This window comes from Gopherus flavomarginatus, chromosome 2, assembly GCF_025201925.1.
Source record: "Gopherus flavomarginatus isolate rGopFla2 chromosome 2, rGopFla2.mat.asm, whole genome shotgun sequence".
NCBI classification, from domain to species: domain Eukaryota; kingdom Metazoa; phylum Chordata; order Testudines; family Testudinidae; genus Gopherus; species Gopherus flavomarginatus.
In genome coordinates this window covers 209028535-209056026 of record NC_066618.1, presented here as the reverse complement: position 1 = coordinate 209056026, position 27492 = coordinate 209028535, and the positions used below count along the sequence as shown (strand labels likewise).

The following is a 27492-nucleotide window of genomic DNA, read 5'->3' as shown; positions in this document are numbered from 1 at the left end:
CAGTTTGGAAACCTGTCAATTTTAAAATATATTAAATGGTTTTAGAAATCTGGACACAAATTGAACTTATTGATCCTGGGACTGATTCAATTTCAGCGCACGCAGTGGGAGTTTTCCACTGACATTTTAATGAGTTGGATTGGGCCTTGGCTCTCACTGTTAATGTCCATTCAGTAAATGGAAGAGTCTGGATTGATACCTTTTCAACGTCTGAAAGAAGCCCTGTACATTTCTACTGGAGCCCAAGAAATCCCCCTTTACTTACATCTCCCTGTACTTTTAAGGTTCTATGGAGTGGTCAAGAAGTTCTGGAAAATGCATTTTTGGCTGGAAGACTTGCTGCGGTATAGTGCAAGGAACTTCTTTCCTTCCCTATTTTATCCAGAGGTTCTGAATATGCTTCGTATACAGTACTCCTAGTATTTATCCCTCCCGACAGGGAAGAATGAGACTGGTACCAGTAATGAAAGCAGGCTCTCCCACATAGCAACCACTGAGGCATTTGTCCTTCTGCTTTTATTAATATGTTCAGTTCCACAGAGTCCTTAATGCAGCCTACAAGTGCATTTCTAGGGGATTGTTGCATATCTTGGGTGGCTAAAGTCACTCAGTCCTTGGCTTCAGATCTTATTAAAAGCACCTGAGACATTCTATAAATGCTGAAAAAATCACTTATTTATCTCATAATGAAAAGACTTTGTTAGCAATTTATTTTGGAAGCATACTTACTTGGTCCATCCTTACAACAAACACACACAAAACTAATTTGCTGGAAGGTGGTTTTGCTCAGCAAAGTAACTATGGATTTTAACATGCAGTGGTTTTTTATTTTATTTTGAATGAGTAAATAGCTACATGTAAACTTTTATAATCAGTGACAATTTATTAATGTAAACTCCCTCCCCCCCGCCAAAAAAAAGAGTTGTGAGTTTGTAAAAGGATGGAATTTTAGAAATGCAGAAGAGTTAAATTAATAACTCCAGTTATGATGGTGACACTTACAAAAAGTTAATGAACTATTTTCTTTTTAAACACTTAACCTACTCCACTTGAGTAAGTTTGTTCTTTTTTTGTGGTTTAAAAAAAAAGGCAGAATCATAATTCATATTAACCCCTGATCAGTGAATTTTTCTACTGAAGTTCAGATACAAGTACCTTGTGAATTTATTATTGTTCTTTCTTTCATTTGCAGGATACGGGGGTTGGGAAATCAAGTATAGTTTGTCGATTTGTCCAGGATCATTTTGATCACAATATTAGCCCTACTATTGGGTAAGTACCCTGTTTAATCTTTTCCTTGAAATGTTTCAAGGCTGCCAAAATCATCATCTTACTTCTATCTCAAGTGTCTTCTCTTCCCCATGTTCAAAACTATGCACAACTCCCCTACATTTCCCTCTCACTTTGATGCCCTATTCTGCTCTCCACACTCCACTAACTTCTTTTTTTTTCTTTTTTTGTGTGTGCCTTCTTGCCTCACTCTCTGCTCATGTTATTCCTTACATTTAGAATAGCCTCGCCATTAAGAGTCAGAAAGGTTTCTTCCCTCTCAACAACTCCTGAACAGTCACCTGATTTGTGAAGCTGACACGAACACACATACTACTCTGTGTTTTGTATTATACAGACTCATGACTGGAAGCTTTTTACTCTCTGTTAAGCTCTGAGTACAACTATGGGATAATATAAATAATGCTAGGTTTGAGTCTACTCTCTGGGTTATGATACATATGCCACTAAATGTCCCCTTTCAGTGTGCTAGAATGACTAGGAAACCTGAAAAAAGAGCAGGAGTACTTGTGGCACTTTAGAGACTAACAAATGTATTTGAGCATAAGCTTGGTGGTGAGGCTGCATCCAATCCTTACACAGCACAAGGGCTGGACCTGTCCCCAAAACACCCCAGGGCCCTGCCCCTTTGGACCAGGCGTGAGCAGGCAGGCTCAGCCTGGCAGGATCCAAGTGTGGAGGGGGTTAATGTGGGAGGATACAAGTGTGGGGTGAGAGGGTTCTGTGTGAGGCAATCTGGGTGCAGGCAACTCAGTGCATGGGCCAGGTGTGGAGGGATCTTGATGCACAGGGGCACATTGAGGAGTTGCAGGTGCAGGAGGCAATGGGACTCTGTAGTGGGATCCAGGTATAGGAGGATAGGGCTCAGCAGTGAGGAGGTCTGGGTGTGGGGGACTCAGCAAGGGGGGAGTCCAGGTGCAGCTGGTTGGGGCTCAGTGGGGTGGGGGTCTGCATGTGGGGGTGCTTATGGAGTGATCCAGGTGCGAAGGGGGTGGGGCTCATCGAGGTGAGGGTTCAAGTGTGAGGGGTGGTCTGGATGCAGGGGTGAGGCTCTGTGGGGTGGAGGTTCAGGTACGAGTGGTTGAGGCTCGGCAGGGGGGTCTGGATACACAGGGGTTTGGTGGATGTGGGAACAGCTCCCCATACAGTGCCCCTCCCCCCGTGGTTGAGAAGCAGTGGGGCAAGGGAGGTCAGTGCAGAGCTTCCTGAAGCCAGGAAAGGTTTCTGGGGGTGGGTCTGACCTGGACCCAGCCACTCCTTGCAGGGGTAGAGCAAGTCTCATCCTCCCTCACCCCCAGCCATTCAAGACTTGCAGCTGAGTCTGGCACAGGGTAGAAGCCACTGGCAGGGGCATTCCCAGCCCTACCCTTAGCAGTAATTTATCTCTCCGCCAGCTGCTCCAGGCACCCGAAATGATGCGCCTGTGCTACTGGGGAGGAGCATGTGACCAGTCTTCTGGCTTCACTTTGCTTCCCCATCAGAAACTCATTTTTTCTGTGGAGAAGCAAAGAAATCTGCAGGGCACATGAATTCTGTGCGCACGCAGTGGTGCAGAATTCCCCCACGAGTAGAATTTCTTCTAGGTTTATAATGCATCACATTCTCAGGTTTTATTAAGACAGGATAATACAGCATAATCAGACCAAATATAATTCATCTGCATCTATTTTTCAAAGAAACAGCAGAGCTTCTAAATCCAAAGCATCACAAGCTAGCTCCTGTCAGTCATTTAACTGAGTTTATTTCAGAGATCTCTTCTTTCCAACACTTATGGCCAAATCCTCAGCCCTGCATCAGTTGGAAAACTTTGAAGACACTTGACTTCCCTAGGCAGAGGAAGCTAATACACCTTGTCCATGAAGGAATTATTAGGGGGGGAACAGTTGCTCTTGTTTTGTAATTATTCTACTTTTAATGCCTTATGAAGAGTAAGCTTTGTTTGTGTTTGATGTTGAGGTAGCTAAAAGCTTTCAGGTGTAACACGTTGACCTCTGCCTTTGGATGCACAATTGGAGTCCCAGCTGGGGATTTTATGACCAGATTCCAGTACAGTTTTGGACGACTGAATTTAACAAATGGATGAAGCTGGGCAGAGAGGAGGGGGAAAGGAAGCACATCATCACTGGCAGGATTGATTAGGAAGTCATTTGCTCATAATGATGAAATTAATGGGACCCTAGTGGTCCTTTAGTTCTAAACCACTGTCAGTCCTTTATCAAAGTAAAGATATTCTACCAATATGAGAAGAAAATAGAAACTTTTCATAATTGTCATGTTTAGGGGGAAAAGATTTTATATTTGGAAAAAAAACACTTTGTCACATTAGTGTACTGAGTTAAATATTGCTAATATGTTTTGTTACCTTATGTTTTCTAAGTAGGACTACTATGTAGATAAGGGTTTTTTTTTGTTTTTTGGTTTTTTTTTTTGCCAGATGAACTAATGTTCTAAATCCACAATTCTAGTGACCTCCTGTAGCTGCTGGAATTCTGAACTTCCTGTTTTCAAAGCTGTGAAGTGTTGCATAATAAAAGAATGATAGTTGGAAACATAAACCCACAAAATAACCAAAGAAAATACTGCTCTTCCTGTATTACTTAATCTTTTTATATCCAATGGAACACTGTTTGAATTGAGCAATTTACAGATGGCTATCCAGGGAGCCTCTGGTGTATCTTTCCTAGAAAATGTTTTGAAAACACATGCCATGTGATGTAATCCAGTGTATTTCTAATGCAAAACACATCCTATCAGGTGCCTCTTTATATGTCAGGGATAAAAGTTATCTTTGCAGGAATGGTTCAGCAGTGTCTAGAAAGAAACACAATTCTACCAGGGCAATCTCTTTCAGGCCTCCTTCAGCTCAAACACTGTTGTACAGAGCAAACCTATAAATGTCTAGCATTCTTTTGTAAAGGGATACAATTTTGAAAAATCACATTTCCTGCTGAAAAAATTCTACTTATTATTGTTAGAAGTAACAGCTAACACTGTTATGCCCAAGATTGGAGGGGATGTAGGGGTGGGACTTTTTGGTTTGTTTACATTGTACTTTTGGCAACCCTTTGTGTATATTCTGTTCCGCTGTTTTGTTGCTAGTCACTTACTTTTCCTGTCTTCTACACTAGCATATGAAATCACTCATTCACTGCTTGGTGGGGTGATAACATGTACACTTATCCCACTCCTTGCAAGAGGATGTTCACCAGGATCAGCAACAACAACAAAAAGAACCTGAAGTGCCAGCTGCCCAATGGACAGGCATGTGCACAGAGAAGAAAGGAGGTATGGGCCCCAGGCACGTTTGGTGCTGGTGCTCTTAAGCCTAACCAGAAGGATCCCTCTAAACCTCACCAGAGGAAAAGAGAAATCCTAATTTGCATAAACATAAATAAATCCAGGGGATATTACTGAATGGACCCTGTACCAGAAAATGACTTTTTCCCACCCTAAATGGCCTGGCCTAACCAAACAAACCTGCCCAAAGTCTAGAGTTGATATATTTGGAATATTGGTCCGGTGAATTTCATTTGTTAACCTCACAGTGGGTTTAGATTTGAATAACAAACAGTTGATACTTCTCATTTCAGTGCATCCTTCATGACTAAAACTGTGCCTTGTGGGAATGAGCTTCATAAATTTCTGATCTGGGATACAGCTGGTCAGGAGCGGGTGAGTATCACTGTGTAATATGTTCTGTTAAAATAATATTTAATACTTATATGCCACTTTTCATCTTCACAGGTCTTTAACAAACATGTTTAATGAATTTTCACACTACTTTGTGAAGTATGTCTTAGTAACTAAGTATTACTATTCCCATTTCACAGATGGGAAAACAGAGGCAAGCAGGTTAAATGACTTGCCTAAAAGCAGAGACCACTGGATCAAGTTTCAGTTCTCTGCCCTCTTCTACAAAGCCCTGTGGAACTCTGCTTCTGCCTGTATGTTGATTTATGGGCTGATTCTGGTCTCTTATTCTAGAGAGTCACATAGTTTGAGTGCAGTTGCACACACCGCAGCCACTACTTCCTGTGTGCCACCATCCCATCTCCCTCTATTTGAGGGACTCCCTGCAACGCCTCCCTTCATCCCCACCATTCTCCCATCTACCACATGCCTGGAGCTCTGTGTGGCCTCCATTTCCCCCTTTCTTGCATGCCCTTGCATTATCCATTTCCCCCAAGGCAGGGGCTTTGTGTGTTTTCCTTCATTCCCCCTCTGCCACATTGCAGGGGTTGTGTGTGTGCTCCTCATTTCCTCTTCCTCACATGCCAGCAAGGGTGCTGGAACAATTTGTATAGTGGGGATGCTGAGATACATTGAATCAAACTGTAAACCCTGTATATGATGAAAACCACTTCAAGCCAAGGGGTGTAGCAACTTCTCTAGTTCCAGCACATATGCATGCCAGCAACCCCCATTCTTCCCTCCCATTCGGTGCCCTCTGCCCCCCCATTTCCTGCCACTATTGTTTCTTTTCTTTTCTTTCTGCCTGGGAGATAAATCATTCAGGGTGTCAGCATTTTAAATCTGTATTGGGACCTTTATCAGAGCTGAGATGAGAGGTGTTATTATGCTGGATGGCGTTAATGGCTGTCATCAACCAGTTCTTTGATTTATAGACCATGACAATAGTGGGTGAAGCTGTTCTGGTTCTGCTAACCAGATGCCAGGGCTCCACCTGGCCCACATTTTCTCTTTCCTTTGTTTTCTAGTTTTCACCAAAATCAGTAGAATTCTGCCTATTGATGTTTAGAACTTCCCTTGATGTTTTAGAATTTGATGGGATGCATCATTCCAAAGTTTTCACATTATGTACAAACAAACACAAACAGAAGAATGCCATTAAGTGTATGGTTGTACTTCACACAACCACTACCCAGGGGGTTGTGAAAAAGGGGGTATGGTGTATGCCAGGTCTGACTCCTGAGAATTCCCCTATACTGGGCCAAAATCTAGGTAATCCGTTAAGCTGGCTTCACTGAATGCCCCCTTTGCACTGTCAGAATGACACATAAGAGCGATGGGAAGCAAGCTGAAGAAGGGTTTTGTGCAGCATGATTTGGCCCAGTGGATTTATGTTGGTGTAAGAAAACTGATCAAGCTTCTAGTTTCTTATCACACTATCCCATTGCCTTCTCTGCACTGCTGATAATGCCAATTTAAGCCTTGATGTCCTGTTTGTCTGCCTAAAGTTGTCTCTCTGTCCTTTTGCGTGCTGCCTTTATGCATAACATTTCTTGCACCCTGCTAATGAAGTGGGGAATAAATTATCTGTAGATTCTCACTATCCCTACAACACTCTGCCCTGCTTCTTCCTTACTGTCTGGGGCCAACTTTTTATCACCTCTAACTTGTTCATCTGGTGTTTCACTACGCTTCTGCCTGTGATGTACCTAAGGTATTTGGCTTCAGCTAGCCCTACTGCACATTTGGATGAGTTAGCTGTAAGATCCATTTTTCTCAGGGTAGCCAGTACCGCTTCATCCTTTTCCAGATGTGTCCCCCAGTCTTGGCTGTGTATGATCACATTGTGCAAGTGAGTGGCTGCATACCTGGCACATGGGCGTAATAGCTTATTGGTGAGGTGTTGGAAGGTTTCTGGTGCCCCATGCAATCCAAAATGGAGGAACCTATACTGGTCTAAGCCTTCTGGTGTAGAAAAAGCAGTCTTCTCTTTGGCAACCTCTGCTTGAGGGATTTGCCAATAGCCTTTGGACAGGTTGAGGGGTAGACAAGAATCCTGCTTTTCCCAACTGGTCTATGAGCTCATCTGTCTGAGGTATGGGGTAGGAAACAAACTGGGAAACTCATTTAATTTTCAGAAGTCATTGTAGAACCTCGTGGTACCATCTGGTTTAGATACCAGAATGATTAGGCTGGACCACTAACTATGGAAAACTTCGATTCTCTCCATTTTCTTAATTTCTGTACTGATTTCCTCCCTTTTATCCTCAGGGATCCCGTATGGTTTAAGCTTCACATTCACTCCTGGATTTGTGATGTGCTTCTGTGGTTCTGGCTAGCTTCTCTGAAAACAAATCTTGGTTTCATTCAGTCATCTTGACAACTTCTAGAAGCTGTACAGGGGTAACTCTGGAGATATTTTGACTCATTCCTGAGGCTTATCTTCCCGCAGTAGTGTCTCTAGCGTGACCATATACGTTTCTATGTGTTGCCAGGTCTCGAATAGGTTGATGGTTTGCTCCTGCTTTGGCCTCTATTACTTTGTATGGTTCCTGCCATACGGCTAATTGCTTGCTTTCCATCATGAGCACCAACACCTTTACTTGATCAGAAGTCTGGAATTTCTAAACCCTTGCTTTTCAATTGTAATAGGCTTGTTGGGCCTTCTGTGGCATTTTCCATATGTTCCTGCACTACTGGGATGACTTGGGATATTCTGTCCTGCATCTGCATGACATGTTCAGTGACACTGGTTCCTTAATTAGGCTGTTCCTCCCAATCCTCCTTGGCAATGTCCAATATGGCACAGACATAGTGACCATATAACTAGGGTGACCAGATGTCCTGATAATTAGGGTTGTATTGTCTTATTTAGGTAACCTATTATCCCCCTCCCCCGGTCCTGATATTTCACACTTTGTATCTGGTCACCTTACAGGGTACTTCCCTTATAGCAAACATTGGGTAGAGTAGCAAGATATCCCAGTTTTTCCCATCTCGACTTGCTACTTTCTGTATCATGCTCTTCAGTGTCCTGCTGAAGCATTTGACCAGGCCATCAGTCCGGATAGTAAACTGAAGTGCACAGGGCCCGTATTCAATGCATCACACACATCTCCTTCATCAACTTTGATACAAAGAGAATCTCTTGATCTATCAGAATCTCCTTGAATATTTCCATTACCATCTCATAATAGGGCTTCTGGTCCTCTCCACACAGTAAGGGAGTGAAGCCAGGAATGTCACAGGGCTGTTCTTCCAAACATGAGGAGATGTGCCTTGATGTCACTTGTCATCTTTTATAGGTAGCTGTGCTAGCCTTTAAGAATTGAGTTCCATCATGGCCACCTTCTGCAGCAGTCAGGGCGTTAGCTGTCTCACTGCTTCCTGTAGTATGGCTTGGTCCCATGTTGCCTAGTTTATCAACAGTTAGTTTGTCTCCTGCTATATTTGTACAGACTCCTGCTGTGCAGCCACCTGGACTCTGGTAGCATCCTGTTGTGGATTCTGGGGTAGTCTGCTGTGTCAAATCCCACCCTCTGATGCCATATGTGGCAACACACTTTTCATCGGGTCAAAACGCAATCTCTCTTCCTCTGGCGTTGGGGGCAGAGAAGGGGCCTGGAGTAAATCACACCTGCTTCAGAGGTTTGATTCTTAATGTTGATTTATTTACGATATTTACAGGGCAGGCCCTAGAGTTGGCCCTGTAAGTTTCTTTAAACAACAAAAAATATGTTTCCTAACTCTCCTGGATTAGTGCCTCCAATGCTGATAACTAAGGCAACGTTTCAGTCATGGGTATTTTTAGTAAAAGTCACGGACAGGTCATGGGCAATAAACAAAAATTTACAGCCTGTGCCCTGTCCATGACTTTTACCAAAAATACCAGTGAATAAAATTTGGGGATGGGGGGGCTGCCTGGGGGCCTCACGGGTGCTGAGGGAGGGTGGCTCGGGTGCTGGCGGGGGGGAGAGGGAGCACAGGCAGCGGTGTGCGGCCCAGGACCCCTGCTGGTGCCAGGGGGAGGGTGTGGGTGGCAGAGCTGGCAGGCTCCCTACTTGGTTCCGCACCTTTCCCCCCAGCAGCAGAGTTTGGGCATGGGAAGGGGAAGGGGGTTGGGGCATGGGACAGAGTAAGGCAGGCTCTGGGCAGCGTTTATCTGGCAGCTCCCCGGAAGCAGCAACATCCTCTTCGCTCAGCTGCTAGGTGGAGGCATGGCCAGACAGCCCTGCACGCTGCCTCTGCCTGCACCATCCCTACCGCTCCGATTGGCTGCCTCCCAACCAATAGGAGTTGTGAGCGCAGTGCCCTGGGCAGAGGCAGCATGCAGAGCTGCCTGGCCACACCTCTGCCTAGCAGCTGAGCGAGGGGGATGTTGCCACTTCCTGGGAGCCTCCCAGGTAAGCACTGCCCAGACCCTGCCTCACTCTGTCCTGTGCCTCAACCTCGTGCCCTCTCCCACACCCAGACTCTGCTGCGGGGGCCTGAGACTGCCCCAGCAGCAGCCAGTGCACCTGGCACAGGAGCTGTCTGAGCTGCTCCTGAGCCAGGCTCACCGGCTGCTGCAAAAGTCACTGAGGTAATGGAAAGTCACAGAATCCGTGACTGGCCCCCTCCCCAAACAGAAATAAACACAAGATTTCCTTTATAGAGAAAACAGCCCTTTACCTAGGAGAAGCCTTTTCTCCTTACTGCATACAACCCTTTTGCAGCATGCTTCTCCTCTCTCTTCACTGGAAGAGATTTTCAAAGGTCAGAGGCTGCCCTTAATTGGATTCAGGTGTCCATGATTAACTTGAGGTATAACCTCTTTCAGTTCATAGGAAAAAGGGCATTAACTATTCTAACATTAATATGCCCGCCTTGAGCTACTCTTTTAGAACTGTCAAGTCTGACTTTGTTGCAGCTGATAAACTCCCAAACAACACAGTCCATTGTTCCATCATGATGTATGCCTGTCCTAAATGAGTAACTGCATAATTTTACTGGTGTCACTCCTGATCTTTCTCCCCCATCTTTTTTATTGTCCCCTATGTTGTAGCATGTCTGAAACTAGATGGTAAACTCCTCCACACAGGTATCTTGCTTTTTTTAAAAAAAATTGCATCATAAGAAACCTAGCATGCACTTTTCCTATCATGCTGCGTCTAACTGCATCTGTGTTCAGGCTCACTTCCTGTTCTCTGCAACAAAATTACTTACATATTTTTCTCAACAGTGTTTTGGTTTGGCTTAATTCTTCTAAATGTAAGTCCAAATGTGTGTGCTGTATAATCAGGGCCTGGTGCCTTCTGCAGTTTGACAGCTGCCCAAACTGCTGCCACGTCTGCGCCCTGATATGGAAAGCTCTTCTGCTGCTTTCCCCCTCACTCTGGTTTCAAAAAAAGCAGAATGATCAGCACTTGGTTCACTCTATCTGACTCTAATCACAGGTCTATTCACCCTGCCTTCCACTCCACTCCATGCAACCTCCAAAGCCACCATGCCTTTTCTCATGCGGCTGTATAAATATGGGAAATAGTACAAGAAGATGGACACTCCCCACATCCCCCAGGCATGCTGGAACAATTTGTATAGTGGGGGTGCTGAGAGCCATTGAACCAAACTGTAAACCCCGTATATGATGGAAACCACCTCAAGCCAGGAGATGTGGCAGCACCCCGAGTTCCAGCACTTATGGATCCCCCTGAAGATTTCATTGCAAGGCAGGAATAGAAGCAGCTGCACTTAACTCTTCTCCCCCTAGCAGAGCAAATAGTGGCAGGAGGGGGAGGACGCCCCCAGTCCCTCTAACAGACAGAAGGATTGAGTTCCTTCTCCCCCACCCCTCCAGTGCCTGCAGTCAGAAATGCGTATAACTGCAGAACAAAGCCCTGCTGTGGGGGTTCAGCTAACGTGACAGTTAAGACCTACAGACAATAGTTCTGACAGGAGCTAATAATAACAACCATACTTAGTTGTTCCTCATCCATCCATCTCACTGTTCTTTACAATGAGGCATAAGTAATATGTCTATTTAACAGATGGAGAAACTGGTACAGAGAGCTTCAAGTCAAAAAATTTTCAAAACTTGGGCAGACTCAAATAGTCATGCAGGCATGCCGCCAGGGGCTCAAGTCGGTAGGGCTAATTAGAGCTGGCATTTGGCTGTGCCCAAGTTGTCTGAGCACTAGTTCTGGCTATATCAGGCCACTGAAAAGCCTAAACTAAAAGTATGAACATAACAGAGATTAATTTGCTTCCTTAGAGTTTACAGAAATTGCAGCACATCTTAAAGGAGCAAACAGCAGGCCTGTTCCTCCATAACATCTTCAGGGGCAGTTCCCTGTTTCTGTCCTTCTTCTGTACTTCAGCTTCTTTCCTTCTCTGCCTTTAATCCTCCAGTGACATTTGAATCAATATTTGGGCTTCCTCTTGTAGGGTGACCAGATATCTCAATTTTATAGGGACAGTCCTGTTATTCAGGGCTTTGTTGTATATAGGCACCAGTTGCCCCGTCCCGATTTTTCACACTTGCTATGTGGTTACCCTGTCCTCTTGCCTCCTCATCCTCTCCCATCTTCTTCCCATCATGCTGTCTAAAACTAGCCTGCATTTAGATTGCTCACCACTAGGTGTCCAGACCTCATTAGCAGATGCAGTATTGTCATGTGTAATAACATTTAGCACCTAGTAGTAATTTCCAAGCCAGGATGCTTGTATAGATGTTTTAGGACAGGGATCGGCAACCTTTGGCATGCGGCTCAGCAGGGTAAGCACACTGGCAGGCCGGGCTGGTTTGTTTACCTGCCACATCTGCAGGTTCAGCCAATCGCGGCTGCCACTGGCCGCGGTTCACCATCCCAGGCCAATGGGGGCTGCGGGAAGCGGTGCAGGCTGAGGGATGTGCTGGCCGCTGCTTCCTGCCGCCCGCATTGACCTGGAACGGCGGCCAGTGGGAGCCGCGATCGGCCGAACCTGTGGACGTGGCAGGTAAAGCGCCAGAGTGCTCACCCTGGCGAGCCGCGTGCCAAAGGTTGCCGATCCCTGCTTTAGGAAATCCCACTGAGCACTAGAAACTCAGGAAACTTGGATATGGTAAAAACCAACTTGAACATTTGTTGGGTACCCAGCACCCACCTGAGGCACTAGATGGGCATCCAAATGACTGTTTGTATCTGCTCAGACTTTTGGAAACTTTGGCCACAGTGTGTATGGGAGCTTGGTCACAGAAAACCAGATCACCAAAAAAGTCAACACATAACAAAAGCTATTTCCCTGAACCACAGGGTGTTTTAACTCAGACTGAGAGCTACAGCTATGTGGGTACCAGAATTCCCTTTCAGCAGGAAATTCTGCAATTTCAAAATTTGTGTTAGATCTGAATCAGAACAAATTGCCAAATTTCAAACTTCCCCATAAAGTAAATTTTTTGAAAAATTTCATTTTGGGTCAATTGAAGCATTTCCTTTCAAAGTTGAAATGTTTCATTACAATTTCAATTTTTACAAATGTATATTTTAGAATATAAATTATAATATAAAACATTTTCAAAACAAAGTCATTTCAATGAAAAATCAATATGCTCCATTCTAATAAGATCCAAACTTATCAAAATGCTTCATCTCAATTTTTTTTCAAAACAAAAGTTTCATCAGAATAAACACATTCCTGTGGCAAGTTTTGAGTTGGACAAAAGGGCATTTTCTATTGGAAAATTTTAACAAGCTGTACTTGCAGCCTTTGCTCAGTCATCTCTCTTCCTGTTCCTGAAGCAATTACTTTCATAGCCCACCCTGGAGCGCCTGTGGGAGCCTGAGTTACTATTAACTCCTCATTTGACAGGAGTGCCAAGTGACTGCTTCACATTCCACTTCTGCAGCATTAAGCACAAAGTGTGAAAAGCAGCTGAGGTTTTCCTTTTCAGAACCCCTGACCAATCAAAGCAGCTGCCTAAGAGGAAAGAAGGTTTAGCTCTGCATTTCTTCAGGGGCGGAGAGAGGAGGAGAGAATGGTGTAGTCAGAACAAAGCAGCTTAGAAAAAAGATGGAAAAACAAACAAAATGAGAAATTTCCATGCCTAACATATCACAACCTGCCACAGAGCTGGACTGAGTACTGGCAACACAGCTCTGCCTCTAATTCATTAAGTGGATAAAAAAAATTAAAAGGAGTCTGCATAAGCAACCATAGATGGAAAATTCTTGGTGAAAATTCCAATTCCTAAATCTGCATTTTTAATACACATTTTTTTAATAAAAGCCTACACCAATTTTTTGCAGTATGATAATATGTTAGAAAATGGGGTTTCAGAAGCAGACTTCCTGCCTTGATGGGGGTGGGAGTGATTTCTCAGTTTGTTGTACAGTGGATGTGCTGAGCCTCCAGAGAGACTTTCAAAGTTGAAATGTTGAAAGTCAGTGTTGCATGACTTTCTAGTACCACTTATTGAGGAGAGTGTAGGTTGTTTTGTCAGAAAAAAAGAGAGATGTTGAACCATCCTTCCCTTTCCAGTGAGAATGTAAAACCTCAGCAGCACATTTAAAAACATCTCTTTACTTCTCCCTGCTTAAGTATCAATCTCTGATGTCCCAGTTTCTTTGTGATCACATGTCAAATCATCCCACTTATTCCACTTTCCAGAGTGTCACTTTCCCTCCATCTTGTCTTTTTTTCTAGTGCTTTTCATCAAACTTACATTGCGGCCCTGAGCTGCATGGATAAAATTCATGACAGTTTTGTTAGCATGAGCAAAGATTGCCCCCCTGCAAACAATCTCATCATAAGTTAGCTAAGGATGTTTTTATTAGTGTGTATTTCAGTCTGTGATGCCTTAAGTGGTTTCTAATTACAATGCTTTTGTCTGTATGCCTTGGGCTGCTGCCAATTTTCCATTTTGCCAGCCTGACGAATATTGTGGCAGCTAGAAGGCTATGTCTCCAAGACAAGGAAATGCATGTCTACACTTTTTTTGCTGCTATTTTTTAGTAAAAGGGCATCCAGGTGTTTAAACCCAGCTAGAATTCACGCTCAGGGTTTTTTCATAATTCCATATGCAGTAACTTCATAAATAGCTAAAAACACCAATCCAAATGGATGTAGCTTTTACTCACCCCTTCACTCGCAGGGACCTCTTCTTCAGTCTCTCCCCCATCCACAAGTTGCTATTCACACTGTGTGCATAGATTCCAGGGCCAGAAGGGACCATTGCGATTATCTCGTCTGACCTCCTGTATAACTTAAGACAAAGAACTTCCCCCAAATAATTTCTAGAGCAGATATTTTTAGAAAAATGTCCAATCTTGATTTAAAAGTTGCCAGTGATGGAGAATCCACCAAGACCCTGGTAAATTGTTCCAGGGGTTAATTAACCTCACTGTTAAAAATGTACACCTTATTTCCAGTTTGAATTTGTCTAGCTTCAACTTCTAGCTACTGGATGCTCCCATCACTTAGCAAAATTCTCTTCCCTGATTTCACTGCCTGCTCATAGACATCCAGTAGGGGGTGTTGGAGAGAAACTGTACCTTTCCAGTCCTCCTCCCTTTTGCCTGCTTGAGAATCAGAAGCTAGAACCTTGCTTTCACTCAGTTGCCTTCCTAATAATGCAGCACTATGCACTAAGCAACTACAGACTTTCACTAGCTCATTTGACTTCTTTCCTACCTGCTGAAACACTTCTGGCTTTCTTCTGAACAGAGAATCAAGTAGTGTCTCTTGCACTCCTTTACAGCAACAGGGTTTTTGTGACAGGGTTCTTGCTCCACCAGAGCCTGGAAAGTAAAAATCTAACTCCCATTGAAATCAGTGTTTAAATAAAAATCTGGGCCCTAGTTAATAACTTATCCTCAGAATACACAAACCTTGAGTTAGAGTTCAGACTTGTCCCATCCCTGGACTTTAGCTTTGTTGGTAACTCAAACATAATAATACAATGTAGCATAATCATCTAAGGGCTTGTCTTCATTGCAGAATTAACTCAAGTTATAACTGAAGTATTGCCCCTAACTTGAATTCCATTCTCACGCAAACCCCTTAACTTGAGCACTGTGGTCCTTTAAACTCAAGTTGTCTGGGGGTATAGGCTAAAGCTCAAGTGAGCACTTGTCAGCTGCTAACGCAATCTGTGATGTTAAACCAATTTGTTTAGCTTCAGTGCTATTTCATGACCACTCTCACTCAAGATGGCCTAACTCAAATGTAGATAACTCTGTGAAGACATAACCTGAGCTAAGCCTATTATTTTTTCTCATATCTTCAGTGAAGAACAATTGATCGCCATCCCCTTAATAGTAGCCATTATCATATTTAAAGACTGTCACCGGGTCCCCTGCCTCAGTTGTCTTTTCTCAAGGCTACACATACCCAGTTTTTTGAACTTTTCCTCCTAAGTCAGGTTTTCTAAACCTTTTATCATTTTTGTTGCTCTCCTTTGGACTCTCTCCAATTTATCCCCATCTTTCCTAAAGTGTTGCTCCCGGAATTGGAAACAGTACTATAACCGAGGCCTTACCAGTGCTGAGAGTTCTGGCCCCTTGGTAGAGTGGGATAGTTATACAATACACCCCATAATGATATTAGTCTTTTTTGCAACTGCATCACATTGTTGACTCATTTAATTTGTGATCCACTATAACCTTCAGATCCTTTTCAGCAGTACTATGGCCGAGTCAGTTGTGCATTTGGTCTTTCCTTCCTAAGCGAAGTACTTTTCTCTTGTCTTTATTGAATTTCATATTTTTGAATTCAGACCAATTCTCCAATTTGTCAAGGTTGTTTTGAATTCTAATCCTGTCCTCCAAAGTGCTTGCTACCTCTCCCAACTTGGTGTCATCTGAAAGTTTTATATGTATACTCTCCATTCGGTTATCTAAGTTATTAATGAAAAGATTGAACAGTGCCAGACCCAGGACTGACCCTTGTGAGACCTCACTTGATACGGCAGTTCATATGTAATATGCTGCAGTTCAAACAGGAATTAATTCAGGGAAGTCCTATGGCCTTTGTTATACAAGAGGTTAGACAAGATGATCACAATGGCCTCTTCTTGTTTTATAATCTGTGAATCTATAAATTAGTCACACTGGAGAATCTGGCCCTATGCTTTTGTCTCCCAGTACCACATTGCAGTGAAGATACTACAGTGAAGATTACAATAGAAATGCCTATAAATAAATATTAAAATGGTCCATAGGGATGCTTGGAATTGTTGTTGGTGGAGTCAGCACCTCACTGACATTCAGCATGGAAGAAGCTGACGGATAATGGAGAGACTGAAGGAGCACGACAAAGCTACTGTTGTACTCTCTTATTGAGCTTTTTTTAATCACTGCTCAGGATATGCACCAAAGCTTTTATGGGATTTAAGAAAGCCACCTTTGCTCTCCCCTTATTCTGGGCTGATCTGCACTGCACAAGTTAGAGCTGCCTTAGTGATGCCCTAAATTACACAAATTGCCAACACACCCAGGGGCCAGAACTGCAGCCAGAGTGTAGGAAACCACCGGTCACTCCCCTTTTCCCTCGCCACTCCATGGGAGGAGGGGTGGTGGTGTAGGAGCCTGTATAGCAGCTCTGTGCCGCTGGAGGAGAGCCTCTGATGACTGGTTAACAGAGGCTGCTCAAGGCAATCTGCAGCCTTAGGCATGACAGAAGAGCAGCTGGGCCAAATTTAAGTGATTGGTGTTGTGATCTGCTGCACAGAGTCACAGCACCACTCAGGTTTGGCCCAGTCACCTCTTCATCATGGCCAAATCTCCCATTCTAGGCAGATGCCTGGCTTGCCTGTAGCTAGAGTGGCCTCACTGGTCATATTGTCTTTAGGACAGCTTTCCACCAAAGGAGCAAAGATAAAGCTACCCTAATGCATTGCAGGATGCGGCACCTTTCAACTTTATGGTAAATTATTAGAATCAGAAATGAAGAATCATGAAATCATGGTTATAAAAATGCTAATTTCCAATAGTTAATCCCACATGATTTAAAGTTTCATGCACTACTATTTTTCTTGTCACTCATTTTGGGCCTCTGTCCCACATTTGGTCCTTGGCAGGTTGCACATTAGTATTTTGTATTCTCATACTTAATTTGGCATGAGTATTTCATTTGGGTAATTAAGCTAGGAGAGGATCCAAGAAGACTTTTTAAAAGTCATTTCTGGAAAGGTTAGTATTAGAAAAACACAAAAATAATTATTTTCATAATACTGAATATATATATTTGTAAGCTTTCAAAATCAGTGCTTCTGATAAAATATTTACATTTTTTAAAAGGTCCATTATTGCATAAAACACTGAAGTTTTTTTTCCAAAGAACCATTTTTTAACTCTTACTGATTTATATATTGTTACAAGGTGTCTTTCCATGTTTTCTAGTGGAGAAAAGCACATTCTGTTAATTTGTTGAGAGAGGGAATCTTGGTTTCCTAATCATTGAGTCTCATTAGTGGTACTATGCCATAGTGTTTATATAACACTTTTATAAGGTGATTTGAAAGCAGCGACAAAATAAATTTAGATTAATTTTCTTTTAATCTGTTAGAGTATTCTGTGCTGTGATTATGATGATAAGATTATTAGCCCATTTCAGATTCTTAATGAAATGGTTTAAAGGTAGCTTTCTCTCACCGATCTTAGGAAACTATACTAAAGTATGCTATTTGAATAACTTGAGCTAATGTGAAACATGGTAAAATCACCAGGCAAGATTCTCAATAGAAGTTTAAAATTAGGCCTCTAAATCCAATACATGACCTTATTTTCAAAAATACTAGAACACTAGATCATTTATTTAGGTGCCTAAATAGACATTTGGGATCCTAAACCTTAAGCTTGTGGGTTTTTTTTTAAATTTAGGCCACTGTTTTTCTTTTTCTTTTTTTTTTTAATGCTTTATGTCTAAAAAAATATTAGTATAAAATAATGAAGGAAATAACCATATTGTGAGCTGGGAAAGCTGGCAAGCCTGGAAGTTCTTAAGAATAGAAGGTCACAACTGGAATATAAGAGTGGGAATTTCAGAGGCAATGTGCACTTCTCTTGCACTTTTGGAGCACTCAGCCTTGCAAGAAATGGGAATATTAAATGAATGAATTTACCTTAAAGAGTAGTGGAAACTTCCTGCTATAAACTGTGTCTCCAGTTGCAAGGTATATTTTGTCAAGCCACCGTTATTATTAAAATGTCATGATTATACCATTGACTAATTCATATGAACAGTATTTTCAAAACATTTTTCAGGAATCTTTTCAAAATGGCAATTTTTGTAGCTTCCTCAGAGTCTAATTAAGTGAATTTTTCTATAGTTAAGGCAGTAGCAAAAATCACTGCAGATTCACATTAAGATGATCTGCCCAGCAGAGATGTATACTAAAATAATTGTGAAGGTATAGAATGGTCAGTTTCCTAACACTGGCCTAGTGAATAAATAGGTTCGAGTGTCTCAATGAATTTCTTATTCAGATATAGGTGAATTGTTTTACGTCCACCATTGATAGTCCACTTTCCAATTGCTGATGGCTAAAATATACACTAGAGCACTTACTTTCTAATTTGAAACCCACTTTTTATTATTTTTTATTAAAAAGTGGCACCTAACAGATGAAAGAGCTATTAATACTCTTTTCAGTGTGACCTGCAGAGAAAAAAGTTTGGGTTTGTGACCTTTTTTACTGTATTTGGATGTACAAAGAAGGCTGAAACAGTTTATTGCAAAAACAAACCAACAAAAAAAAAAGGGTGGGGAAGGATTCTTGTTTTTTTATATTTAGGAATGCAGGTGTTGTCTACACTTGAAGACTCTGTGGTGACTGTAGAACTAGTGAAATGATGACATCACAAGAGACTGAGCGATTGAATGAGGAAGGGATTTTTAGTTTACCAAAAGCCTAATGAGCTTTTGAGACAAAAGATGTCTTCGTTAAACCTTCAGCTCTTTTGATGAAGGTATGGCAGTCCACAACACACACAAGACCTCTGCAAGAAGTCCTCCAGTGAAACTAGGGAAGACCAGCCTTGACCAGCCTGGTATTTTTGAAGTAAAAGATGAGAACACAGAGCCCCCATCTCTTAAAGAACAAATAAATTTCGAGGCTTCCTTTATATTGTTATGACCTAGGTGAAACCTTGTTATGGGATTGTGAACTGATAGGTGTGGACTCACCCTTCAATTAACATAACTGTTAGCATAAGTCCTACCTGAGACAAAGAGTATGTGAACCTACCCAGGAGCTGTTGCTGAGTATTGTTTTGGGTAGGATATGTGTGTGTGTGAGAGAGAGAGATTGTGATGGCAGAACACAAAGAAACTGAGGAGACACACGAAACCCTAAGCTGCTCCTTTAGGCTATATCTACACTGCAATTAAAAATTCAGGGCTGGCCCGTGCCAGCTGACTTGAGATAAGGGGCTGTGTTATAAACAGATAGCTAAGGGTTAATGTCTCTTCCACCTGAAGCACCTGACCAGAGGACCAATCAGGAAACCGGATTTTTTCAACTCTGGGTGGAGGGAGTTTGTGTCTGAGTCTTTTGTCTGCCTGCCTGCTTTTTTTGAGCTTTGGAGAAGTAGTTTTACTTTCTAATTTTCTGTTTCTAAGTGTAAGGACAAAGAGATCAGATAGTAAGTTCTATGGTTTCTTTTTTTTGGTATTTGCATGAATATAAGTGCTGGAGTGCTTTGATTTGTCTTCTTTTTGAATAAGGCTGTTTATTCAATATTCTTTTAAGCAATTGACCCTGTGTTGTATCATCTTAATACAGAGAGCACATTTGTATGTATTTTTCTTTCTTTTTATATAAAGCTTTCTTTGTTTAATTGCGATATAGCTGTTTGGACTTGGGCTGGAGCCCAGGCTCTAGGATCTTGCATGGCAGGAGGGTTCCAGAGCTTGGTCTGCAGCCCAAGCCTGAACATCTATACTGCAGTTAAACAGCCCCTTTGTCGGAGCCCCACAAGCCTGAGTCAGCTGGTTGGCCACCTTTGTCTAATTGCAGCGTCAACATACTCTGAAAATATGTTGGCTGACCTGAAAGAAACCTGAGGAGGAGTTTTTGGGTTGGGGTAAAGACTGAAGAGTGCTTTTGACGCTGTAAATCAGTGGTCACCAAATGGTTGATCGTGATCAACTGGTCGATCCTGGAGATTCTTCCAGGCCATAGATTTTCCTGGTTTCAGAAAGCTATGACCTATGCTCTGTGCCAGAATTTTAGGATGCAGTTGTCCTGGGAATATTGGTTGAGAAACCAAAGCAGCCAGCTTTTGGGCCTACGTGAAGTAGGACCTCTATATGGATATAATTCAGACCTGGAGCCTTTCCATTTTCAAAAGCATTATGGCTGTGTCCAGCTCTTTGAAAAAGGAGCATCAAGTTTGAATCCACACTAGAGCATGCCATCTTTCTGTAACCTGAGTTTTGATTGCACGACTGAAAGACTTATCCAAGTTCTGTGTGTGGCCATTAGCCACTGTTTGGGATGTTATAACATTTGCAGTAACTCGAAACTCCTTTTTGCTGAGGCTGGAATCTCCAGAAAGTCTTTTGATGGTCTGCTAAGCTTTCTAGCTAGAACGAGTAAAGACTATGTTTGTGACTCTCTCTCTCTCCATCGAGCGCACTGGGTTTGATCCAGCAGTTGAATGAATTCCTTATTCTTAATAACAGCCTCCAGTTCATTACCAGCAGATTTAAATTCCTGGTAGAGCTTAACTGCTTCTGATGACCAACCAGGTGTATGCTGTCGGTGATAGCTTCTACAGATTGATTTCTTAGCAGCTACCTGAATTAATTTGCAGAAAACTTGATAGGAATAATTTATATTGGCTGGTCATGTCAAGTCCAGCTCAACCAGTTTGTTGACAGACATTTCTAATTCTGCTTGAAAGACCTCCTATCAAGCTTTCTGAAAATTCCACCGGGTTTTCTGTGTACTATTTGTTATTGATATCCACAGGCCTATGGTGATCAAAGACAGCCAGTGGTGAGCCTTTGAAAAAGCTTCAAGCACCTTCTCCTCTATGATCACTGGTGGTGGTTGCCCGTGAGATGAAAAGGCGATGCTGGATGAAAAGCCTGTTGGCCATCTGCTACTGTGAAGGCTTGGCCTTTGCTTTGGGTCATAGAGGAGTTGTAGGTCAGCGACTGATGCCCACTCCATCAGACTCTGTCCATTTGAGTTGTTGTCAGAGTATCCCCAATTGACATGGCGGGAATTGAAGTTATCACAATAGATCACCTTCTATAGCATTCTATTCTACAATGCCATTTGGACCAGTGAGAGCGGCCAGCCCTTCTCTAACATAAGATGCCATCCCATACTGCTTGTGATGGTGATGAGCCATGACAGGGTAGGCTGCAACTGAAAGATGCATGTTGGTGGTGGAGTGTGTCTCCTGAAGCAAGATTACATGTGCGTCAAAGTTTTTAGCTAGATGGATGAGGATATCCCTTTTCATCACCAATATCCCTCAATATTAAAATGCAGGATCTTGAGAACTGGCCCCAGTGCTAGGGTCTGCATTGAAAGGGGTCTCATTGGAGGACAGCTCTTTTGGGCTGATTGTCACTTAGAACCCGAGCCTGTATTCTGCATTTTATCAGCTTTCATTTCACTTCATTCCACTCACACAGGGATCGCCACATGAAAAGACAGTAAACATGTTCTCCTGGATTAGGCTTAATGAGCTGCTGACTGGAATGCCACAGTAGCTGCTACAATGCAGAAATTTGGCTCATCCTTTTTTTCACAATGTGACCATGAGGCAGCAATGCAGACCGTCAAATGTGGTGGAGGAGTGCCCGATTAGAAGATAGTAGGGTGGACGGCAACACTTTGCTACCTCTGATGATGTAGCAGTTAGATGGCGGAACAACCTAGATACTGACTTGTGACACTTATGAAAGAAGACGATGATCCGGGTTCCCGCTGTGTCTCCTGGGCTAATTTTCTGGAATGCTAAGCACTTGAGATTAACTACCTGGCGTCTGGAACTAGTGTATTGACTACTAACCAAGAACTGTTTCCAATCTTATGCATGTATTATTATCCAGAAAAAATGAATCAGCATGTGTACAGACATGTAGATTGTCCACAAGGATTCAGACCAACAAGGCCTTGTGTATTCTCTGTCAAGCTAGCCCTACATGCTGCAGCAAGGCCCCTCTAGTTTCTGAGATGCTCTAGTGTTTTTTTCATGGGGAAAAAATAAACAGACTGGAAATTCTGCAGCAGTTCTTCCCTCCAGACACCTGTATGTTGTATCAGATTGGAAAATCTGTGGGGCACAGAATTTGGGCCTGATCCTCCACTGCCTTGAACATGGTGTAGTTGTTTACAACTATGCAAAGAGAATATAAAAACTGACCAAATCAAAATTTTACATCAACTCTGCACTAGGGCTGACTGGAAAACAAGAGTTCCATTTGGGGAAAAAAATCAAAATTTGTTTTCGTTCTGCATCTTAATGAAACAGACCTTTTGAGGCTTTTTTCACAAAAAAACACAAACAAAAACAGAGCCTCACCCACCTCAAAATAGCCAATAGCCCAGTGATTAGGACACTCCCCTGGAATGTGCGAGAACCAGGTGAGTGCCTAAGCCACTCGGCTATTTGCTATTTTAGGATTTCTCTCTCCATCTCTCTTTCCACCTCCCAAGAAATATTATGCTGAATCTGAGAAATCTTTGTATGAAAACCAATATGTTCCTGCAAAAAGTTTTGGTTTTGACAAATTGGCATTTGAAAAAAAAAATTTCAACAAAATATTCCCATCTATCCTGCTAATAGTACCTATTTCTTATATAGTGCTTTTCATCAATAGATCTCAAAGCGCTTTGCAATCTTTAACTTATTTATCCTCACAACACTCCTGTGAGGTAGGAAAGTGCTCTTCTCCCCATTTTATAGATGGCAAGCTGAGGCATAGACAAAGTGACTTACCCAAAGCCACACTGGAAGTCATGGGAATTGAACCTAGGTCTTTTACAGGCTAGGCCTGTGCCTAGGGTGACCAAATGTCCCGATTTTATAGGGACAGTCCCGATTTTTGGGTCTTTTTCTTATATAGGCTCCTATTGCCCCCCAACTCCTGTCCTGATTTTTCACACTTGCTGTCTGGTCACCCTACCTGTGCCTGAACCACTGGACAATACTTTCTCTCTACTCAGTTTTTACAAGTGTAAATGGTACAAGACACAGGGAACTAGAAAAATCAGATCTTCTTGTCCTCTTATGTTTTTTTGAAGTGCTATATACACCTTTGTATTATCTTAACCTTGCAAATTTTCCATCCAAAGCACAAAATTGGCTTGTCTGCCCTTGACCATGATGAATGTTGATCATTAAAAAATTAATGGTGTCTTACTTGCATGTTAAAAAAATTACTCACCTGGGAGAGTGAACAAGCTGTAATTTGCAAGATGATGCTATAGAAGTAACTAATACATTCTTGTATCAGAGGGGTAGCCGTGTTAGTCTGGATCTGTAAAAGCAGCAAAGAGTCTTGTGGCACCTTATAGACTAACAGACGTTTTGGAGCATGAGCTTTCGTGGGTGAATACCCACTTCGTCGGATGCATTAATACATGTAATACGTTCTTTTGTAGCTACAATGAGATTAAAAAGACTGAACAGAATTTTCAAGTAAGAATTTTCAACTAAGAATCAGTCTTAGGTGAATAAACAAAAAGGTTTCCTTTCTCTGTACTAGCATAAGCTTTAAATGTCTAAACCAGCTACTTTGTGTTTACTCTTGTAAACAAATAAAACTGCAGCTGTTTTTGTACGGCTGTTTTATAGTAACCATTTTTATCCTTTCTTTTAAAAAAGCTGTTCCTTGAAATTAAAGCTGTAGTAAAAATACATTAAATTTAAAAGAACATGTGTCTTCTAAATATAGATCCAGTACAAGATAACTGTATGTCAGCTATTTACAATTTTATGATAAACTATACATTTTGATTTATTAGTTTTAAAGGAATTACTTGTAAATGTTTTATTCATGCTTAGTCCCAGGGTTGAGTGCTGTTGGCCACAGCTGGAAGTTACACCTTTGTGAACTGCCAGTATAAGTCCTATCCTCCATTTAAATCTAAATTAAACCATAATTTAATTAAATTTAACATTCGGGGTGGGGGGGAAGACACCAGAGAAGCCCGCCACAATAGCACTGAATGTTAGGGAGGGGAACTACACAAAAATGAGGAAGCTAGATAAATGGAAATTAAAAGATTTAGTCACTAAAGTCGTATGCCTGCAAGCTGCATGGAAACTTTTTTAAAACACCATAATAGAAGCTCAAATTAAATGTATACCCCAAATTAACAAACAGAGTAAGAAGACCAGAAAAGTGCCACCATGCCTAAACAACAAAGTAAAAGATGGGGTTAAAGGCAAGAAGATCCTTTAAAAATTGGAAGTTAAATCCTACTAGGGAAAATAGAAAGGAGCATAAACTCTAGCAAATCAAGTATAAAAGTATAATTAAGAAGGCCAAAAAAGAATTTGAAGAGTAATTAGACAAAGGTTCAAGGACACAAATGTTTTAAGTACATCAGAAGCAGGAAGCCTGCCAAACAATCTGTGGGTCACTGGATGATCGAGGTGCTAATGGAGCACTCAAAGCAGATAAGACCATTGCGGAGAAGCTAAATGAATTCTTTGCCTCCGTCTTCACTAGAGAGGATGTGAGGGAGATTCCCATATCTGCACCATTCTTTTTAGGTGACAAATCTGAGGAACTGTCCCAGATTAAGGTGTCAAGAGAGGAGGTTTTGGAACAAATTGATAAATTAAACAGTAATAAGGCACCAGGACCAGATGGTATTCACTCAAGAGTTCAGAAGAAACTCAAATATGAATTTGCAGAACTACTAACTGTGGTATGTAATCTATCATTTAAATCATTTTCTGTACCAGATGACTAGAGAATAATAGCTAATGTGACGCTATTTTTTAAAAAAAGGCTCCAGAGGGGGTGCTGGCAATTACAGCTGGTAAGCTTAACTTCAACACCAGGCATATTGGTTGAAACTGTGGTAAAGAACAGATTTATCAAGACACATAAAGAACACAGTTTGTTAGGGAAGAGTCAACATGGCTTTTGTAAAGGGAAATCATGCCTTTGGGAGGGTCAACAAACATGTGGAAAAGGGTGATCCAGTGGATATAGAGTACTTGGACTTTCAGAAAGCCTTTGACAAGGTCCCTCACCAAAGGATCTTAAACAAAGTAAACAGTCATGGGATAAGAGAGAAGATCCTGTCATGGATCAGTAACTGGTTAAAAGAAAGGAAACAAAGGGTAGGAAGAAATGGTCAGTTTTCAGAATGGAGAGAGGCAAATAGTGGTGTCAAAAATCTGTACTGGGACCAGTGCTGTCCTACATATTCATAAATTATTTGGAAAAAGGGGTGAACAGTGAGGTGGCAAAGTTTGCAGACAATACAAAATTACTCAAGATAGTTAAGTCCAAAGCAGACTGTGAAGAGTTACGAAGGGGTCTCACAAACCTGGGTAACTGGGCAACAAAATGGCAGATGAAATTCAGTGTTGATAAATGCAAAGTAATGCACACTGGGAAACATAATCCCAACAATACATATCAAATAATGGGATCTAAATTAGCTGTCACCACACAAGAAATATCTTGGAATTATTGTGAATAGTTCTCTGAAAACATCTGCTCAATGTGCAGCAGCAGTCAAAAAATCTAACAGAATGTTAGGAACCATTAGAAAAAGATAGATAGATAATAGATAATAGATAATAAGACAGAAAATATCATAATGCCATGGTACACTCACACCTGGAATACTGCTTGCAGTTCTGGTCACCTCATCTCAAAAAGGATACATTAGAATTGGAAAAGGTACAGAGAAGGACGACAAAAATGATTAGGGGTATGGAATAGCTTCTGTATGAAGAGAGATTAAAAAGACTGGGATTTGTCATTTTGGAAAAGAGATGACTATGAGGTAATATGATAGAGGTCTATGAAATTGTGAATGGGGTGGAGAAAGTGAATAAGGGAGTGTTGTTTATTCTCTTTCATAAAACAAGAGCCAGGGGCACCAAATAAAATGAATAGACAGCAGGTTTAAAACAAACAAAAGGAAGTTCTTCACACAATGTACAATTAACCTGTAGAACTCATTGCTGAGGATGTTGTGAAGGCCAAATGTATAACGGGGTTGAAAAAAAGAACTAGATAAGTCCATCAGTGGCTTTTAGCCAAGATAGTTAGGGATGCAACCCCATGCTCTGTGTGTCCCTAGCTTCCGGTTGCCAGGGGGATGGCAACGGGATGGATCACTTGATGATTGCCTATTCTGTTCATTTTATTTTCTCTGGAGCACCTGGTATTGGCCACTGTTGGAAGAGAGAATACTCAACTAGACGGACCATTGGTCTGACTCAGTATGGCTGTTCTTATGTTCTTGAATTTCTCCCCAAAGGCTTTTTCACACAGATCATGTACTACGCTTCAAAAAACAAAAAAGCAAAAGAACCCAAAACACTGCAAGAAAAATATGTAGAACCCAATGTGGTAATTATATGTCCAACAGAATAAAGAACAACCCTTTTTAGAGGTCTGACCGAAACTAAAACTGGCCAAACATTCAAGAAGCTCACTCCCTCTCTGATAAAAGAATATGATGCAATCTTGGCATGTCTTTGTGACCTTTAATTGTGACCGTTGTGAAACTTTAATTGATTTATGATGTTTTGTGACCTTTGTGAAACTTTAATTGATTTACGATGTTTTGTTGGTCTTTCAACAGTTTCATTCCTTGGCACCAATGTACTACCGAGGATCAGCAGCAGCTGTTATAGTATATGATATCACAAAACAGGTAATGCTTTCTGTTTGCAATTACTGTATAATATATAGTTTGGTTAACGATTTAATGTATTGGCAAAGTTGTGGCGGAAGCACCGTTCCCTGAGTCATTTAAAAATAGAGTACACAAAACTCTGGAAATTCTACTGCAGGGAAGAATTCTGAGTTTGCCTCTTTGAGATGGACAAAATGACCAGCTGGATTTTCCCTATGTCTAATTTCTACTACTAAAAAACATCAACTATTTTACAAACGGGAAATTAATCTTTTAAAAATGTGGCTCCAAGCTTGCATTTGCGGTCCGAGAGCTGAACTCTTCTTTATTTCATTGCTTTACTTTGAAACAAAGCAGTGAAATAGTCTTTGGCTGAACATTATTAATTGAAATGGAAGTGTATTTTCAGCTGATAAAGTAGCCGTGTTCACATGTCATCCAACTGGAGATCCTTGTCCTGCCCTGAGAAAATGAGAAATTGCTACTCTTAAAATGCAAAGAATAACATTTTGATTTTAAAAGAAATCCCAGATGATGAAGCTGAGTTATAGAATAGGCATTAGTGGATGAATGGTTGCAATATTTTGCTTATCTGTTTCTTCTCTCCTGCCAATTGAATGATTTACTTTTAGCAGTAAAGGCCTGGCTCTGTTCACCAGTGCATTAATGTAATGCTGCATTAGGGTTGCCAACCCTCC

General features: G+C 41.7%; 1 protein-coding gene across 3 annotated transcripts in view; it reads left to right on the top strand.

Moving 5' to 3' along the window:
• RAB31 (RAB31, member RAS oncogene family) overlaps positions 1–27492 on the top strand; it is a 103977-nt gene that overhangs the window by 57423 nt on the left and 19062 nt on the right. For 2 of the 3 annotated variants that reach the window (XM_050942203.1, XM_050942202.1), the window contains exons 2-4: positions 1193–1272; positions 4881–4962; positions 26741–26812. In XM_050942203.1, the coding sequence (XP_050798160.1) occupies positions 1193–1272; positions 4881–4962; positions 26741–26812 (234 nt within the window). Of the gene's footprint in view, positions 1–1192; positions 1273–4418; positions 4576–4880; positions 4963–26740; positions 26813–27492 lie in introns of those variants that run through there. The other variant, XM_050942204.1, reaches the window with a different exon arrangement.